A 19,335-nucleotide genomic window follows, 5' to 3' on the forward strand; every position below is an offset into this window, starting at 1 on the left:
TTGCTTTATAGGTCTTCAGTCCTGCATGTAGGAGCCTGTTAGGAATTTTCTTAGCAATGCACTTCAAATTTCTTAATGTTGACCATTGCTTTTGAAGGTCACTTGAGATCATCCTCCTTTATGAGACACTCCTTGGATAAGTTGACGGTCATATCTGGCATTAGAAAGTTGCTTCTGCCCTCTACCTGGCTGGTTTCTGGTAACATTGCCAGTGTCTCTTGTTTCATCTTGTTTTTGTGTACTGCTGTCTTGGAAACTTTGAGCCTGGAAGAAGCCTGACGTGCTGTGTATCGTTCTGCTAGCAGAACCAGGATTTTAAAATGTAGTTTTTTTTTTTTTTAAATATAGTGTTCTCTTCATTTTTTACAGAGCTGTATATTACAATGATTGAGAATGACTAAACCAATGACTAAACCAAACTAAATTTAACCAAGAAGAAATGTAATTTCTTTTAATCTTCTCTGTTGCTATGAGCACCCATTTGGTTTTAAAGATTGGTCAGACTATTCTTTAGCTTGTTGTTGTCTGGTATAATGTCTTTGATTTGCTTCTGGGTGAATTTCAGGCTGGTCCTTGTCTTTCGGGTGTTGTGCATGACTGAAGAATGAGAAGAAATTCACACCCATACTGATCCTTCCCATGTCACTGGTCCCCAATTCGAGGGGGTCTTTTCCATTCTAAGACTCAAACATGTTGACTAAAGGTACGAACAATTAAAGACTCCTTCTCTTAACAATTAATTAAAGGCTGCCTTTAAACTTTCCGCTTTCCGTTGGTGACATGTCCCAGAAATATTGCTTTGTTTACACTCGGCTCGTCAAATGTTACTAGAAATCACAATAATTACAAAAAGGAAGTTCATTGGGGGAAAAAAAGGGTGTTGCTATCACTGCTGTAGGATTATGGTATATCCTGAAATAAATTCTAGGTGTGTTGCATATGCTCTTTATACAATTTTATCAAGCAGCTGGTGAATGTCTTCCTGACATCTGTAAACTCTCTTCAGACCTCTTGGAAGGTACCGACATGAAGTCAGGTTCAAGTACTTCAGCTTCGTACACTGGCTTATAATTGCCCTGAAATAATAGAGATTTTTTTTTTTTAAATACACTTATTTTTTTTATTACTTTTTAAAATATTCTCATTTTAATCATAATAACTTCTCTGTTTTTCGTTATGCAGAATATACAGCTACTTTGAAGAAACTTTTAAAACTTAAAATATAAGCAATTCAGTCTCTAAAGCCCCTGTAGCAGCGGAGTTCTTGGTGGCCACTTACCTCAGAGCACTTTTGCTGACCTTTGTCGAGCTCAGATTGAGAGACTGGAGTAGTTCAGCTCCAGTGCCATGTGCCAGGTTGGCCATGGCGATCTCCAAGTCCTCCTCTGAGAAAGGCTGGCAGGTGAGGTCCAGTTCACGCAGTGTGCGGCTCCACTTCTGTGTTAGAAGGTGGATGCCTTTCTTGGAGGACACCATGTTGTTACTACTGAAGTAGAGTCCCCAGTACAGACACTCCAGCCCTATATGGGCAAATGAAAATTGGTTCATTTTTTTGCCTCAATGGCAGTCATATTTATTCTCAACAGGCACATGAATACTATTCCTCATAACTGTACTAGTTACACTATGTTACTGTTTGGTCTGAGGTTTAGATGCATTGCATAACTTCTGGGAAAGAAAACTGCTTTCTCAGCTACAAAAGAGGTGATACAAGTAATTCCACTGTAGCTGTCTGACACAAAACTAGAAATGCCAAATTCTTTGTGCATCCAGATTTTCCTTTACCACATCCAATAATACATAATAAGCACCTAAGTCCATTAGTCCAGTAAAAAATCATAAACATATTCTAGTTACCTTCACAGGGCAGTACTGACAGGATGTCAGTGGTGATTCGAGTGCAGCCACGAAGGTCTAGGATCCGCAGATTGGGGGAACCGTGAAGCACACTGTTTAAGTGTTGGTCTGTCATGAAAGACACTGAGGAAGTGGCCAAGCACAGCTCTATCAGCTGGGGAAAGCCAGTTGAGATTCTTGGAGCTTTCCGGGTTGTTTTCATCACAGGTGTGACATTCAGCATTCTGAAAATCTAGTACCAGTCAAAATATAAACCACAAATATTATATTTTTCTTTTATTCACCCTGGATGGAAAGTCATAAGGAGATCATCAACTGATGCTTGCCTGTAGTTGAGGACATGAACTCTGCAAGCTTGGGATGCATATGGGAAGCTGGCAGAATCCACTATCAAGCTTTGTGTTTATTTCTAGTAAGGTCAGTCCAGGGCAACATCCTTTCTGTAACAAAACGTATACAACATACTGAAAAGGAGTGCAAAGGTGCACCAAAGTAGATGTGCTTAGTATCTAAATTGAACCAGTCAAGTGCACCATGAGGAAAATCAGAATCACAACTTACTGCAATTACAGAGAGGAGTCTGTCAATCTTACATCCATAGGTGAAGAGAATCTTTCTTAATCGGCTCCCGAATGTTTCCAAGTAAGTAACCAGACCATCTATTTGAAACTGCATCACAAAGACAATGTTTTAGAAATATAACCACCATAATTCAATGTACCCACCAAAATTCAAAGATGACAATAAACCAATTCTGTTACCACATAAACAGCTTCTAAGTAAACAGTGAGTGTTTTTTAAGTGAAACTTTTTTCAGTCCCACCTCTGAATACTGCACATTGATGGTCTCCAGTGATGGACAGTAGGTGCCAAGGTCCTGAAAGGCCTTCTCTGTCATACCAGTACAGTAAGTCAGCTTGAGCGATGTAAGATGGGGGCAGAACTGAGAAACAACCTGACCGAGCAGATAGGACATTTACTATTAGTTTTTTTCCCCCCACAAGGAAACACTGTTGGATAAATCATGGTCGGAATTACAAGAAGTAAAAAGGAAAATGTACAAGCTTTATAAAATACACCAGTGGGTTTGCTTTGGATAGAAGCACATCTGATATTGAAAGTGCTTTTTATACTGACCTGTACAACATAGTCCACATGCTTTTTCCAGTGACAAAGAGCAAAATCCCTGAGTTGAGCAAATCTTTAAAACACAAAAAGAATACAAAATGCAAAATTATTTTTAAATAATGTTACATAAATTGGGTGCAGAAACTGTTTAAAGTACTGATACACTGTTTATTTTCCCTTTATTGAATGGGAGGAGGTAGTGCGAGGAAAGTTTGACCCAGCTGTTACAAGCACGGACAAAAAAAGCTTAGGAGGCTATTGCAAGCTCCGTAAATGCTGCGTCACATCGGACAAGGCAGTCAGCAGAGGAATGTGACGCATTTAAGAGAGAAATTTTACTCTGAGAAGTTTTATGCATATCGTCCCTGGTTTCAGCTGTATGTTATGTGCACCCCTGATAATAACATTAATTAAGGTTACAAATATGCTACACTGAAATTTAAGGAAAGCTTCATGAATGTCATTGCAGACACATGTACTTGCCATACTAATGAAAAGGCCCACATGGCTAGTAAATATGGCTAATAAATGCCCTCCCAAAAGAGGGTAATTGCCTTCAAAAGAAGAACTGAAGGCCTAGCATGGTGAGTGCCGTTGAAACGTACCCAATGTACTGACCTGTTCTGGGCTAACCAGCTTACAGTATTCTTGATCTTCATTTCTGTTTTTGGCAACTGGGTCTTACCAGGCTCCGTCCAGCAGTAGCCAATCGAAACACGGCGCCACAAAATGGGATTAGCAGCTGCAGAATTCCAAAGCTGACAAACTCTGGCTGCCCTGTGGAACCAATTAGAAACAAAGAACAGAAGAGTTACGCTACATTTATTCACACTCAGCATTAAAAGATGAGGCAGTAATGTTGTTATAAGCATATCAAGTTCAGAAGTGTAATATATCACACTGCAGATAACAGTAAAGATACAGCAGAAACTCTGTATAAAACAATGTGGAATATTGTAATTTTTCTCTGCTGACTACAAGAACTTAAGTACATTACCTGCACAGAAAAGGTATGGCTCCCTCCTGATTGAGCACCAGCTGGAAAATGTTTACCAAAAGCTCCACAGGCAGGTTCCTGCTCCAGCTGTCATCCTCCCCTTCTGCACAATGTCGAACTGGTACGAGTGCAGCTTCCTGGCCAGGCATCACCTTTTTTTTCATTTGAGGTTTTGCCATCTGTGTTTTTATTTTTGCAGGAGGGAGTTTGGTCTTGCCACCTGAAGTGTTCTTCCTCTTACGGGCTTTCCTCTTGGGCTTCCATATGCTGTCATAGTTGTTTATGTTGGAGATAACAAAAAGCATGTCCTCACCCTCTTGGACTGTGTAATTGACCTTTGGTCGTCTGTACAGTTTTGTTTTCTTCTTCTTTTTCTGGGAATCTTTGGATGTGGCGGTTTCCTTTTTTGGAGTCTTCTTTTCTCCAGAATTAGTCATGTGACGATCCATCCGAAACATTGCTCTCTGCCCAGAGGAGCTACCCCCAGCCTTCGGCGAGGCATCTCCCCCTGTGTCTTGATGCCCCGTAGCAGATAAATCCTCCATATCTGCAGACAGAGACGGTTATTAACAGATTCAATATCAGATAAATTCTACATAATTACAACACAAAAGGCTGTTTTCCGAAAAATCGGAGGATTAGCGACAGAGAAAATATAAATTACACATCAATGTGCTGTACAAATATACAGACCATTCTTTGTTATTCGTAGTAGTGAACTTAATATATTTTATTAAAGATACATTTTTATTTTCAAGCGAATGCATGGGCTCTTTTTAACAACAGGCAACCATACCGGACAGTTTTTGTTTTCTTTCCGACTACCAAATTCCCAGAGTGCAGCGCAAACAACCGCTTCAACTATTGGATGAGATTAGCCAATCAGCGACGTGGGACACGAAGTTATTTCCTGTAGGATGCATGTGCTGGGAAAGAAAGTTGGCTGTTTTTCTTAAGGTTAAAGGGGCGCAATTTTTAATTTTTGTTTTACTTTGAGACTTCACGACGGTAAGGACTGTGTACTATCTTGTTGTATTTTATGATCCATCCGTATAATATGTATATTGTGCATACACGTAACAAGAAAGTTATGTTGTGTGATAAGTGAACCTTCGCAGAAACGTTAACATTCCAGTAATAATTACAGATGTAGGTAGAAAGCTACCTTCTAATTGCTATCGGGCTAAGTAGCTATTTCTGTAAAAAAAAAAAAAGTAAATTAAGTAAAAGGGAAAGTTTTTTTATGTATGTAATATAAATAACGAGGGTTTACTTGAAATTGAATGTAGGACCGCCGATGTACTGTTCGATTTTCACATGGGGAATGATTCGCCGGGGAGGGGGGACGTCATCACGACAGGAGGGTTGCGCCTGACGTCACGCGCCATCCAAAACAAGCAAAGGCAGTCATCCGCCATGTTGGTGCATAGCTTCTCGTCTAGTGCGTGATACTTCTACATGTGTACCGTGCTCTTTTGTTGCGTTCATCATGGTCGGTTGTGCTGTTGTCGGCTGTCACAGCAACAGTGTTCGCGACAAAGGCAAGGGATTCTTTAGGATTCCCAAAGTTATAAAAAACAGCGACCCAGAGAGGAGAGACGAAGTTTTATCCAGCTTGCGCCGCCAACAATGGTTATGCAACATCTCAAGAGAAGATCTCACTGAGAAGAACATTAACGGCGGCAGAGTTTGTGGAGATCACTTTGTCAGTGGTAAGAATAAGTAAATATTAGATGATTACTACTTTTTCCATGTGCTTGTTTTCCTCCATAATCGTGCTGGGCTTCTTTAGCTAGTGAACATTGGCTTAATAAACGTAATTCATACTTCACTTTTCCGCCTGCTTGTACATGCTTGTTGTGTACATCATTTATCCATGGACGCAGATGGTCGCGGCTGGCGCATGTGTACAGCAGTGATATTCCACTGTACCAGTATTGAGCAGGTGTATTGCAAAAAAAACAGGTAGTAGGCTTTTTAATTTAAGTTTTTAATATGCTTTCTGTCTATGCCAGTAGAATTAGAAATTTTGTTCTTTGCCCAGTGTTTGAGCAGTTTCATTCTGTCAGTTCGTTAACTGGAATACATCTTTGTGCTCCTTGAGTAATGGGTGTGTTTGCAGATACTTCTGCACCTCCTCACACAGCTGCTTAACAAAGATGTCCATAACTACAACCACTTTTATTCTGCCACACAACGGATACACCTAGTCAATTTCTCTTTGCACATGCGCAGTTGGCACCCAAAATGTCCTCCAGAGACACAAATCTGGGCTGCACATGCACAGTCCAAGTCTTAGTTGTTACTAAGTGTGGAGGTTATTAAAGTGAAATCTTAGTGATAAGATTATATCCCCACCTCCAATTATTATTTGTATCGATACTGGACATAAAAAATCCATGCTGCGCATCAATAGTGCGCCGGACATCCCTGATGACTAAATTTACATCACCCTGTGCACAGTCTGTAACGGCATACAGGAAAGTGAAGCATGCCTTAACATCTTTGCATCTCATGCCTCTCATTTTGTTTATGGTCGTGACAGCTGATGTAACCCATTGTGAATGCTATTCATCTGATGGCTTTTGTGCCACAATTTGAGGTAAACTGACTACATAAAATTGTGTGGTTTGAAAAATATGACATAAAAACTCCCTAAACACCATTATCTGTTCACATTAGGCAAACCATCCTCTACGTATGACAGACGCAATATTGACTGGGCGCCAACCGTGAACCTTGGATGCCGCAGTGTGAAGAGTCTGTCAGCATCACAGACATCAAGAAAGGAACACCAATGGAAACAACTCCTCAGTCTGTCCCTTGTCCCACATGAAAGCCACACGCCAAAGGGTGATTATAATGATACAATGGAGATCCCACTGACAAATATAACAGGTACCGAATTATGTGTTCCAGTAATATATGAATAAATATATGAATAATATAGTCAGTCGCATATATTTCACGTTATCCTGACCTGAAGTTATTACTGTGAATGGTTGGGTTTAGATTTCTTACTTTATACACATATATAGTGTGTTACATGTCTGTATGTAGGTGAGTATGAGTGTGTGTGTGTGTATATATAATATATGATTTATGCTTCTGCTTACCCATGACTACACCTAAATTTCATCTACACGTGTTTCTCTGTAGATTTTTTTTGCCCAGCCAGAAATAAAGAACTTATAAGTCTCCAGGTTTTTAGTTGCTTTCATTTGCTTTGGCATCACCCACATCATTTGAAGGACTAGATAGGTTATGAGCCACCTGTGAATCACACAGGTGTTGTAACCTTTCTGCTTTCAGTGTCTGTGGGTCCCATCCATATAATATCAGTTTCCCCTTTTGTATTGTCTGGTGGCATCTGATGGTAGCTGGTTAACATATCGCATGGTGGATGACGGTCTTTGCTTGTGGATGGTACAGTGTGATGTCACGTGCTACACTCATGAGTTTGGAGGTGTTCGGGTCATTAAGGGTATGAGACATGGTACTAGAGGGTTGTGAGGTGTAAGGACATTGAAGCTTTGGGCTGCAGTGGAGATGTCTGCTACACTGTCTATGCATTACCCCTTTGTCTTGCCATAAAGCTACTGTTACTCGTTACACATTATATATCTTTTTGTTTATTTTTGGTATTTATCTGCTTTTTGTCAGGTGAGGCATTGTAGCTGCAATTATGCATAAGTTCTTTTTAACTTTCCTTATTGTTTGGTTTGCCTTTCTGACTTAATTTTAGCAAGTTTGAATGAAATGCAGATGAACCTTATCTATCAGTACTTCCACTGTTCATTCAATTACTTTTTTGTTTGCATTTGACTTGGACAGTGTCTGATTATTCCTACCATCATACCTTCAAGACATTTCACCCCAGTATATGATGGTACTTCAAAAAAAAAAGAAACATGAATCATTTAGGTTATTGTGTGAAAATTAAAAGAATGGAATAGTCAAACCTATGCTTTTTTAGCTAATCCTGTCTTATTGCTATCTGTGAGCAAGTCAAATGTGATAGTGGCAAGGAAAAACTCTGCAGCAGGAAGAAATCTTGGGAGGAACCAGGCTCAAGGGGGGGGGGCATCCTGCAGGGACTGGGAGAGGAAGTCAGATGAACAAAATGACAAAATCCAAATTGTAAGATTTAAGCCTAACTGTGGAGGGCAGGCAGGTGATGGTGCCGCAAAAATCAATTTTGAACTAACGGCTGCTAATAAATGCATTTTCGATACGTAAGCATGGGTGTCTTTAAGCGCAAATGTGTAAACTAAATGTGTGGTAGCCATTGTACAAGCGGTTTAATGCTTTTTCAGTGACCGCCATACAACAACCAAGCTGTACGACAAAGAGAAACTAGCTATATAGTGCAGTTCCAGCTCGCTTCAGTTTTGCACTGCAGAAGTGTCAGTTCGGGTAAAGAATTGCTGGGTTTGGAGAGAGACTGACGTAAAACAGAAGACGCTAATTTACTGTTCACATGGTATGCATCATTATTTTTAATATGTGGTAATTTTCTAATTTGTAAGAATCTGTGTTATGAAAGCATTAATTGCTAGCAGAATTAGCATTTGCATGTGTCAGTTTGCATTATGAATCAATTCCGTTTAGCTGTTCTTCAGTACTTTTTAAGTAGGAAGTGAGAAATTTTCATGTTTCAAATTTCCAAGAGTTATCGGGAATGAATGAATACCTTCGATGCTACTAATAATGAATAATATATCAAATATACCCTTTTTCCTTCAGATAACCCATGTGCCAAACACCAATATTTCCGTGCATTTCAACCAATCAAATGGTAGTGATGCAACCAGCTCAGTTTGGTTTCAGTATGCTTTCATTCCTTATTGTAAGCGGGGCCATGTCAGTGCAGTTATGGCTCGCATGATTTATAGTGGAAAACCACCAGTTTGCGATGCGTTATGTGATCGTTATGTGATCGTTATGTGTCGTTGCTGCTTTGAGTCTGGCACAACTCAAGATAAACAGCAACTTATTTGACAGACTATATTGATAGATAATGAAAATTTCTATTTGGATATACAGTGGTACCTCAGAACTCGAACGTAATCCGTTCAAAACTCCGGATTGAATCCTAAAAAGTGCGAGTTCTGATCAAATTTTCCCCATAAGAAATAATGGAAAACCAATTAATTGGTTCCCGGCCTCAAAATTTGTTATTTTTTTTTAGAGCATATACTGTATTAAACACAGCTGAGCACATTTATCAAACCAGTAATTTGTAAAGTAAGAAAATAAATCTATCCAAACAATGTTTCCTGCCCCGATCGTCCGCTCCTTCCGTGTGCCACGCCCCCTTGTTAACTCAGTGTGGAATCCTCGTGTGATCAGCTCCTTCTGGTTGTTGTCATTACTCCTCTGTATTTCGTCCGCGTTTCAGTTTGTTTCCCCAGTCCGGTCATTGTTTTGTCCGTCTGCGTCTTGCCTGCCTTACCTGTAATTAAACCCCTCTCCATTCCGTCCCCGCTCGGCAGGACAATATATTATAATTAAATGTATTAATGGTTTATTATTAATATTAAAATAATTAATAAGAAATCTTTATTTTAAAATGTATTTTATTATATAATAATTACTGTTACATTTAGAGAATGATAGACAGTATTTTTACTGTCTAAATATATGTATTCAGCTTGTGTAAACATGCACGGTGCTATCACAGCGAATGCGAGGCAAAGACTGAAGCGTTACCCTTTGTTTCCACTGAGAGACGCCGCGTGACTCATTTCCCCGCGCGTACAAGTTATCTTAGGTCTGCGTTCACAGTTCGACTTCTGAGATTCAGATCGAGTTCTAGGTAATTTTTTAACTGGTTGGTTCGACTTTTAAGAAATTCGAGTTCTAATGAGTTAGAAAACTGAGGTATCACTGTATTTATTATATATGAATATCACATTCTGAAATTTTTCCAATATTGTTCAAACCTACTGCATGCACACATATTGTTCACAAACTAAGTACTGTGTTAACTAAGCTAGTTTAAGTCAGAATGATAACAGAGAGGGGCTAGGCTACTCCAGAGACACACAGTTTAATAGCTTATAGTTGCTATATGCTCAAACTGAATATCCTTTAAGATGTAGTTGCATTGTAGTGATCTTGTGGTGATGTTAAAGTTCTGCTTTACAATACTGACCGACTGTACTTCATTCACTTCCAATGTGAAGTGCTTCCACGTGACTAATCAAGCAATCGTGATGGCTTTCCAGAACTTTATTATACCTACCTCCAATGCAAACCAATCTTTGTCCACAGTAATGGAGGAAGAACATGGCTCTGTTTTCACAGAAGATACAGGCCAGTCTGTAACCAGTTCTGATTCTGATTTAAGTGAGTAAATTTAATGATTTCTACACATTTCAAATCCAAAATGTTTTAAACTGTGATTATTTTAAAGCGTGTTTACGAAAGCCACCTGGGTAAAACAAATCATTCCAGTTAGCCCCTTGTTTTATGTCCAAATTTAGTTTAACTTGAAAGCTGTATGGATATTTTATATGTACATTTTTATAATTAATTGTTACTCTTCAGGTTTGAAATGCTGCATGAATCTATGGCCTTCCATGCATGTAAACACACATTCTTCTCTAATGTAGAGAAGTACTTTCCTAGTTTCTCACTTTTATTTTCATTCTAGGAGACGAGAGTTACTTGAGACTTGTTGAAGACTTTTTGGGACCCCAGTGTGGAGAGAGACTCCAACTCGATGGCACACCATGCAAGAACAAGCTCCTGATTCAAGTGGGCATGTTAAAAGAAGATAGGAAGGTTTCTTGGGGAAGTGTTATGAAGTGGCTTCGGAAGATTTTCCCAATTTACCATTCATTAGATTTTCATGCCTTGATTGAAAGGACTGTTGAAACATCCATGAGTTTAAATGGGGAGGCAAGGCAGAGTTTTCTGGAGTCAAATGCTGATTTTGAATTTGTTGGTCCAATATGTGAGACAGCTGGAATTAGAAGATCAGACCTTTTGAAAATGTCAGACTTTTCTGAACAAGATGAAGGTATTGATATCACAAATGGCCTTGTGATGGAACTTTACAGCTTTATTTTACGAGAAAAGATGGATCTAGTGGTTTTACTTGCTTGGCTGAGGAATTTCAATCATAAATTTTGTAGTAAAGATAATGTTGATAAGACCTACAAAGCTTTAAAAAGAAAACTCTTACAAATAAGACCCGAGTATCAGTTATATCAAAGAAACAGACATCGCTCCAATTGGTTGCGAGATTTTTTTCTTCAGACTGAATTTGTTTTACATAGTGGTCCATCCAGTTTGCAAACTAAGCCATACAGTGCAAAACAGAAGAGGAACCAATTTTTTTCAAAATCCACGAAAAATGTGAAAAAGCCAGCAGCACACAGTGTATTTCGAAAAGAAACCTCAACAATAGATCAAAAATCTGTACTTGGTCGAGATGAAAATGAAGCACCCTTATCAATGACTACTGAAGATGAACTTGGAATGAACAGTGTACGATCTGAGGCAGATAGTGTTCTTTATCCAGACCAGACAAGGAATTTAGTAAGCGTGAAGGAAGAACATGACCCTTCAAGTATTGAACACTGTCAAACAGAGACGCACGTTGAGAATGACACAGCTATAAATCTGAACGAAAGTAAAGGAGAGGTTTTGACTCTCCTTGATTTGTTTATGTTAATTCTTCAGAAGTTGTCAAGTGTTCATGGAGTTAAAACCAATGAAGCGGAGCAGGTTTCTAAGGATCTGCTGCAGAAACACTTTACTTTAATGCTGCAAGAGGATAATATCATAAGAGAGTTCAATGAGAAAATCAATAAATATCAAGTGGATCTGTGTTCAGTGACTCCGCCGTTGCATTTTCTTGACTGCAACGCCCGTTTTCTCCTGGCTGTAGGTGAAGCAGTTGAGCAGCAGATAATTACCTTTGAGAGAGAAGTTTGTTTGACTACTGGTGAAAGCCTTGGTCGGGACAAGAACCCAAAGTTTGTGAATTTTGTGAACTTTTCTGAAAGTGCATCAACACGTTACATCCGCATGGTATGCGACTTCTTGAGTCCGCTCAGTGAAACAAAGTATAGCTGTGGTGGGCAGTGGCTAGATTATTGTCAAATGAGAAACAAGCGGCCGAAACTGGCTGCATGCCGGTCCAATCGCTTTATTAGTTACTTTGAGTGTGCTACTGGTGTGGCTCATCACTACACAGACATCGTGGCATTTTTGTCTGATCTGAAGTCCAGTTCAGCATATAGAACAAACATCATTCTGGAAAGCCTCGAAGATGATGCCAATGACATGTTCATTCAGGCTCTTGTTTGCGTACTTGCAATTGTCTACTGCAAAATCTTGGGTCCATATTGGCAGCTTCTGAAGAGCAGTGAAGAGTATGTAAACTTCCACCGGCATGTATACAATCTTCATCAGAAGCTTGTTCAGTGGAGTGAGGATGCTTCTTCGCTCTTGCTGCCTGAAAGCTCTGGAAACATCTTCTCTCAGTTTCCTTTGCAGGAGAGTAACTTTGCGGAAGTGTTCTTGCACTGCACGCCCACTCCCGAGAGAGACCTGAGTTCCTTAATCCGGAAGTGTCTGCAGAAGACTGTGAAAACAATCACAGACATCACAGAGAGTAATCTGAAGGATTTCCTGCAGGGTGGAACTGACAACAAACACCTTTCCATAGAACAATGTTTAGAACTGAAAAGCTGCCAACTGTCACATCTGATGGGAGATTATCCCTATGGTCACGCCTATCCCTATGGGTTGACTTCAGCGCCAGCGGTGAATTTTGCTGAGTCTCAAGATACTGAGGAATGGAACAAAACTCCACTTGAACTCTCTAGCAAATCACCGATCCTAGCTGCTGTCACCAGACATGGAGGACCCTGTAGAAGCAAGCAGGATGTCGACCGCCTGTTGATGAGAATGAACCAGGCCAGTCTTGCCCAGAAACGGGAAGCAGTCCGTTGCGAGATAAATTACCAGAAAATGATGCTTGGTAAGGACAAGGACCTCACCCAAGTTGGGTTCTCTCTGGCAGACATGGTTACAAAGTTGAAAAATGTGTTGCCTGAGATTGGACGTTATGGGGCAACCAGAGATGATCAAAAAGACGCCAGTGGGCAGGTGACTGAGAAAGTAAATCGGCAAAATGCAAGAGCGGTTTCATCACAGTCTATTTCTATAAGTGCGCCACCTTACAAACAAACAAGACTTCACGACAGCATTAATTTGAGAGAGATTACGGTAGAGAATTACAGAGACTATAGGGAGAGCTTTAGTTTTGATGACACTCCATCCTTTGCCTGTTAGCTCTATGAACCATTCTCTGTGGTATTTTATTATTTTTTTAACTACACATTGAAGCTGCAATAAATGACACCTGCTTGTGTCATTTGTGCATTTCTTCCTATAATACTATTAAATGTGAAATAACTAAATCGGTTCTGTGCAATTAAAGTGACGTTGCCCCTCCTCTGCCCCATCCCCTGTCAAACACCATTTCTGGATGTGACACATTTATTTTCAGTTGTATCAGCTAGACATTTGTTTTTGACAAAAATCAAATGTTTAATTTGGATTGTAATTTGTAAATGTATTCACGTGTTTGTTTTGCTTATTTGTATATGCATTTCTTTTAATTCCAGTCTTATCTGCCATGGATTTGTGAAATCAAGTCCTTGATTTTAGACTTTCTTTGCTCATGTCCCTTGCTGTTTTACAGTTGTTTTGTTTTTCCACAAATAAAATTCAGTGGTTTTAAAATGTCTTGGGTTTTGTGTGTGTGTGTGAATAGGCTGTAGCAGACTTATCCTGTTATGGTTTGGGAGGACCGCTGGGTTTGCAAATATACCTTGTGTCCTGGCGTTTGCAGGATAAGAAGGGGTCAAGTCACTCCGCAGCTTCACATATTAAGCATAGGCAAAAATCAGGATAAAGCAAGATAAATACAGAACAGTGTTCTGGAAGACAAAGGATATCTAGAGACCATAGAGTTTCTTCATCCTTTCCGATGTGGTGGGTACACCTGATATCTCAGGGCTGTTCCATGGTAGTCATAGTAACTCGCATATGTCAACTTGGAACGTTGGTGAGATAGAAAACATGATTATCTTCTGATTGAATTATGATACAAGCGAGGACCAGATTTAAACTCAGAATATGCCCTATAGCTTACTTATCAGATAATATCAGATAATATAATTTTTTTTCCTATGAGTAGTTATGTGTGTAGCTACTGTATGTATAACAGTCACATGACAAATGAATAGTTTAATGATATGACCATGTCATGGGACTAGTATTGGGCACAATTGATCTTTTCAGCTTTTTTTTCTTAAAGAAGCAACAACAGCATACTTGTGTAGTTTTGAGTACAGAGAGTTTAAGTAGAACAGTATGAAAACAACTACAAACATTGTTGAAATATTCCTTGAGAGGTCATCTGAAGGAACAGGGACCTATGGGTGCACTGTTTGATGACCATAGACAAAATAATATTTCACTTCCGATTTCCTTGCATGTTCTGATATCTGGTGCTCACTTGACAAATATTAGCGGTACATTTCCATCCAAAAATCAGCTGGAGCAGTTCTGTGTTCATGGTAGACCTGCTCTTTTCTCCATATAGAGGTATTGTGATGGATTCCTGGTGGAACAAAACACCTATCACTCATGTTCTGGTGGCTCTTTTTGGAATGGGTTCCTGGGTCTCAGTGAACTCGTTGTGGGTCGAGCTTCCTGTGGTGGTCAGTGTCCTCCCTGAACGTAAGTATTACCATTGTCAAAAATATTTGAACCTGTTTTAAAAATGTAGAAATATAATTGTACTTTATTTGTTAATGATAGAAACATGAGACTGGGAATATGAACCATGAACCCAATGGAGCTTGGCTTAATTGTCAGAACAAACTGCCTCAGTATTAAAACTAATTGTAAAAATAGTCTAGAATTATTCGTCTTTGTAAACAAGAATGTCCAGTAGTTTATCATGCAGAAATATAAGTAAATGAATGTTTATTTACCTGTTTATAGGTTGGAACCTGCCTGCTTACCTGTCCCTGTTGGTTGCTTTTGGAAATATCGGTCCAGTGAGCATGTCGCTGATGCACCATTTTGCTCCAGGAAGAATCAATGAGCGATTGGTCATCCATGTCATTCAGGCGTTGGCTGTACTGGCTTCCGCCTTCCTTGCTATGTTTTGGTTCCGGGAGGTTAGTGTGTTGGGGGAGATGCACTCAGTGCCCTACCTCCTGTTGGCGTTTGTGTTGGCCCTGGTCTGCTGCACCTCCAATGTTACCTTCCTGCCCTACATGTATAGGTATCCACCCGAGTTTATCCGCACCTTCTTTGTTGGGCAGGGTCTCAGTGCCCTTTTCCCCTGTGTTGTGGCTCTGGGACAAGGTGTCGGGAAGTTGGAATGTCTGAACAGCACTGCAGCAAATGGCACCCTGAAGCCACACTACCTTAAGGAAAACTTCCCTGCTCAGAATTTCTTCTGGTTTATGTTTGTCATGCTGGGAATCTCTGGCCTTTCGTTCCTGGCCTTGACGGTGAGGGGCACAGCTGATCCAGCTGCGCCGGACTTCCAACTTCCCGATGTTCCAGTTAAAGGAGACACAGAGGAGCGTTCTCCATTGCAAAACGGAGGGATGGCAGTGACTGACAACCAGGTGGCTGTGGTAAATCCTGTCCCTGAAGGAACTTTCTGGACTCCAAATAACATCTATCTACTCGTGTTGCTGGGCGTATCCAACGCTCTTTCCAATGGAGTTCTTCCCTCAGTGCAAAGCTTTTCGTGTCTCCCATATGGAACAATGACCTATCACCTCTCTGTCGTCCTTGGAAACATTGCCAACCCCCTTGCCTGCTTTGTGGCCATGTTTGTTCTCTGCAGGTAGGTACATAACAGAGATACATCTCGTTTGCTATAAATACGTCAGGTGTTTGTGTCATTACAGCTATATTTGACCATATTTATTTCTCTTTGTTGATTGCTTTTGGAAATATTAGACTGTGTTTTTAAATAGTTTTTTTTTTTCTACATAATGTAACTTGTTCCTTCATGCTGTCCTGTAGGTCTAGCATAGGTCTAGGTGTCCTGGCTGCTGTAGGGGGGCTCTTTCCGATATATCTCTTGGTTCTAGCTGCCCTCAGTCCCTGTCCTCCACTTTTGGGGAGCACTTCTGGGATAGTTCTTGTGGTGAGTACATGATGTATACATAATAGCCCTATTAAAGCAGGACTACATCATGTTAAAATACTAATTATATGGATCCGTATCCTTATAGATCTGATAATGCATTTGAAAAGTCATGATCGGTCAGGCCGTACTATATAATTGACCCAGTTAGAATACACTTGGCTGCAGTTACGTAAACCCTCCGTGACCACTGTGTAATTTGTGCACTGTGATGTTTTCTCACCCAATTAGGTGACTTCCTGGATTATTTTCACGGGGACGTTTTCATACCTGAAGGTGGCCATTGGTTCCCTGCTTCACGAGGTGGGACACGCTGCCTTGCTGTGGTGTGGGGTCTTTATCCAGGCAGGCTCACTCATCGGAGCGCTCTCTATGTTTCCGCTGGTCAGCGTCTACCACGTCTTCCAGAAGGGGAGGGACTGTGTGGACAGTTGTGCTTGATGGTCAGTTTGCCAGGCAGAGGGCAGTGTCTGGGGCTGCAGCTGCAAGGGGGACAGTTTCTGCTCTTCTTGAGAGGTTTTTATTTAAAGGAAAGCATTTTCATTTGTCATGTTTTTAACATTTTTTTTCAGCTGGTTCAGTTTGTAAATGTACACCTCTCTCAGGGATATTTTAAGTATATTTTGTCGCAGCACAAAAACGGAACTGTAGAATTATGGCGTTATTATGCACTGCTTCATGTTAATTTTCATTTACTTTATGGATATACAAACAGCTAGCTCACAACTAGCCACCCATCTGTTCGGTGTTATATGGTTGTTTTATCGACCTTAAAACTTAAAAATGCAGTCTGTGTAACTCAGTTGGTCCGGGGTTTCATTAGCTGCTATTAAATTTGCATGCTCATCTGGAATATGTAAGTGATTTGGATCTAACTTCACTATTTGCAGAAAATGTGTTCAGGCATGTCTGAGATTATCATATCACATTTCTGTTCAGATTCATAAATAATGATTTCCTGATGACGACTATTTAGATAAGGCTGTTAAGATATAATCCTTTATCAAAATTAAGCACCTTTTATCAAAGTCAAGTTACTTTTTATAGTCTTTAAAAAAAACTTTATCCTGTATGAAGAATGACATGCTAAATTAATACTGAATAATGATTAATTACCTCTAGCACTGTTTAGCTGAAGCTTTTATCCAAAGCACATATAGCTCAGCGGGGCTGGTTAAGTGATCAGTTGATAATATTGCATGGAATAATTACAAATAATTTCTAAATCATACAGATATCAGCTTCTTTTCCCACAGTATAATCTGTAAATGTTTCTAGAATCAGAATGGGCAACAGTTCAGAAATTTGCTACTTTGTGTTTGTTGTAGGCAGAAATCTGAATTTAGTGTTGCTTTCTACATTTTCATAAGGAAAAAAAATCACTTTCCTAAAATTCAAAGTAAAAACTGACATTTGAACTGTTTAATGTTGCCCTTTAATTGGGTTCTGTAGCTACAAGCCTGTGAAACAGTGCCTAAGTTGGTGATGCGGAATGTGCACTTTTCTGTACAATAGTACACGTCTGCTAGGTGCTTCTCATTCTGCGCCTTTGTAGTGTTTTCCAAAGTAAACAGATATGAGAAAATATTAAGATCACACCCTCAATTTTCTAACCTGCTATTATTTGTTATCAGTAGGGGGTAGTGATGCCTTAATACCAAGTTTTAATAGTTAATGTTTGTTATCTCTAGCTCATTGCCTTGTGGAATATGGAAAATATCCGTCCTACAAAAATATGGGTAACCAGCACTTAAAGGATAAGAAGACAGTTGGCTCCCTACCAAAACGACGATCATTACCAGTCTACTTACTTCTTAGGAAAATAAAAGATATGTACAGTATACTTTGGAAAAATGAAAATATGCATCAAGTGTTATGAAATCCTTATCTGTTGGAACATGCGGGGTAACCATAACTATGAATCAGTGGGAAAGGAAATGTGATTTAAAGTGATGGGGGAAAAGACTGACTTTCGTCAGTGCAGACATAGTTGTCAGTATAGCCTGATTCCTGCTACTTTAAGCACATGAGCTCTGGAAGGGGTCTGTCTAATTCAGTTTTAGTTGAGGTTGGTGAAATACATCATACAGCCCTTAAGGTATGATTAACATTACCAGGACCACATCTGATAAACACAAAGTAAAGCCAAAATCTGTCGTCTGTCATGACCTTTTAAATAACATCTATAATATTTGTTCAAAAGAAGAAATTACCTTGAATGTTCAAGTACAAAACAAAACACTTCTTCAGTTTTGTTTAATGATTCCAGAATGTAAATTTTCCAAGGTAATTTGTTGCTCTCTGCAGGGTGTCTTTATTCCTTTATGCAGAATATAAATGCACTAACCCTCACATTACCTACCATGAAGTGTGTGCTTGTCAGCCTCTGTTATTTTGCTTTAAAAAATATTGTCCAACATGTTTGAGAAGAATAGTCGTATAATGAGAATTATAATAACTACAAGCAGTGACTGAAGGGTCCAAAGGGATGTCATCCATGGCATAGAGGTAGTACATCAGTACTGATGGAAATTGGAGTACTGACTCTCATTGGTTACAGACAGCAGTAAATTCTGCTGTAATAGGATGGAGACCTGACATTACCGTAGAAATGCTCATAAAATTAGTACAATGGTAGGAAGGGTAGGCGAGAACCATAAGCAAGAGAATGTGCTGAATTTCCCTTGGGTTTGCCAAGGAGATCATGAGATGAAGTTTTTTGTTGCAGCTCCCCTATTAACGATTTATGGCCAGTCGTTTCCTCTGTCCCCAGAATGGTCCTGAGAGGTAGGATTTCAAATTTGGTGAAGCAGATTGTAAAGGTTTTATCTTTTTTTTTTTTACACGAAATAATATACTTCAGATTCCCTCTCCATTAAGAGGCATTCCATCCCTAATGTTTAATGACTTTATTTGACCTTGAGATGGCATCAACATTTTAAAATGAATTTGAGGAAGCACTTCTTTACACAGTGTGTAGTTAGAGTATAGAATAGGAAAGGATATTTTCAGACCAAAGAAAAACCGCCTTTCTGATGCCACTTTTGAAAAGCTTCTCTTGTGCCGTGTAAACAAACACTTGTTAGAACAATAAGAGCCCACCCAAGCACCATTACCCCTCTCCCCCTCGCCCGCCCCTCCCCTTCAATCC

At 39.7% G+C, this 19,335-nt stretch overlaps 2 protein-coding genes across 7 annotated transcripts; one reads left to right on the plus strand and one right to left on the minus strand.

Moving 5' to 3' along the window:
• Positions 1–284: 284 nt before the first annotated feature.
• Positions 285–4,836, minus strand: fbxl6 (F-box and leucine-rich repeat protein 6). 2 transcript variants are annotated; one of them, XM_023803946.2, is made up of 10 exons: positions 4,779–4,836; positions 3,983–4,529; positions 3,604–3,762; positions 2,995–3,058; positions 2,681–2,812; positions 2,419–2,526; positions 2,184–2,297; positions 1,858–2,089; positions 1,280–1,520; positions 285–1,076 (listed from the first exon to the last, which is right to left on the minus strand). In XM_023803946.2, the coding sequence occupies exons 2-10, from the start codon at positions 4,525–4,527 to the stop codon at positions 947–949; spliced, it is 1,725 nt and encodes a 574-aa protein (XP_023659714.1). In that variant the 5' UTR covers positions 4,528–4,529; positions 4,779–4,836; the 3' UTR covers positions 285–946. The 2 variants fall into 2 exon arrangements, with proteins under 2 accessions (XP_023659714.1, XP_023659715.1); XM_023803947.2 differs by having other exon boundaries at positions 4,676–4,797.
• Positions 4,810–16,755, plus strand: slc52a2 (solute carrier family 52 member 2). 5 transcript variants are annotated; one of them, XM_023803943.2, is made up of 6 exons: positions 4,810–4,990; positions 6,665–6,880; positions 14,613–14,749; positions 15,017–15,878; positions 16,061–16,184; positions 16,416–16,755. In XM_023803943.2, the coding sequence occupies exons 3-6, from the start codon at positions 14,623–14,625 to the stop codon at positions 16,623–16,625; spliced, it is 1,323 nt and encodes a 440-aa protein (XP_023659711.1). In that variant the 5' UTR covers positions 4,810–4,990; positions 6,665–6,880; positions 14,613–14,622; the 3' UTR covers positions 16,626–16,755. The 5 variants fall into 5 exon arrangements, with proteins under 5 accessions (XP_023659711.1, XP_023659712.1, XP_023659708.1 ...); XM_023803944.2 differs by lacking the exon at positions 6,665–6,880; XM_023803940.2 differs by lacking the exons at positions 14,613–14,749; positions 15,017–15,878; positions 16,061–16,184; positions 16,416–16,755 and adding exons at positions 10,259–10,333; positions 10,641–13,751 and having other exon boundaries at positions 4,856–4,990.
• The last annotated feature ends 2,580 nt before the right edge of the window (positions 16,756–19,335 follow it).

The sequence above is a fragment of the Paramormyrops kingsleyae genome, chromosome 23 (genome assembly GCF_048594095.1).
Source record: "Paramormyrops kingsleyae isolate MSU_618 chromosome 23, PKINGS_0.4, whole genome shotgun sequence".
Classification (NCBI taxonomy): domain Eukaryota; kingdom Metazoa; phylum Chordata; class Actinopteri; order Osteoglossiformes; family Mormyridae; genus Paramormyrops; species Paramormyrops kingsleyae.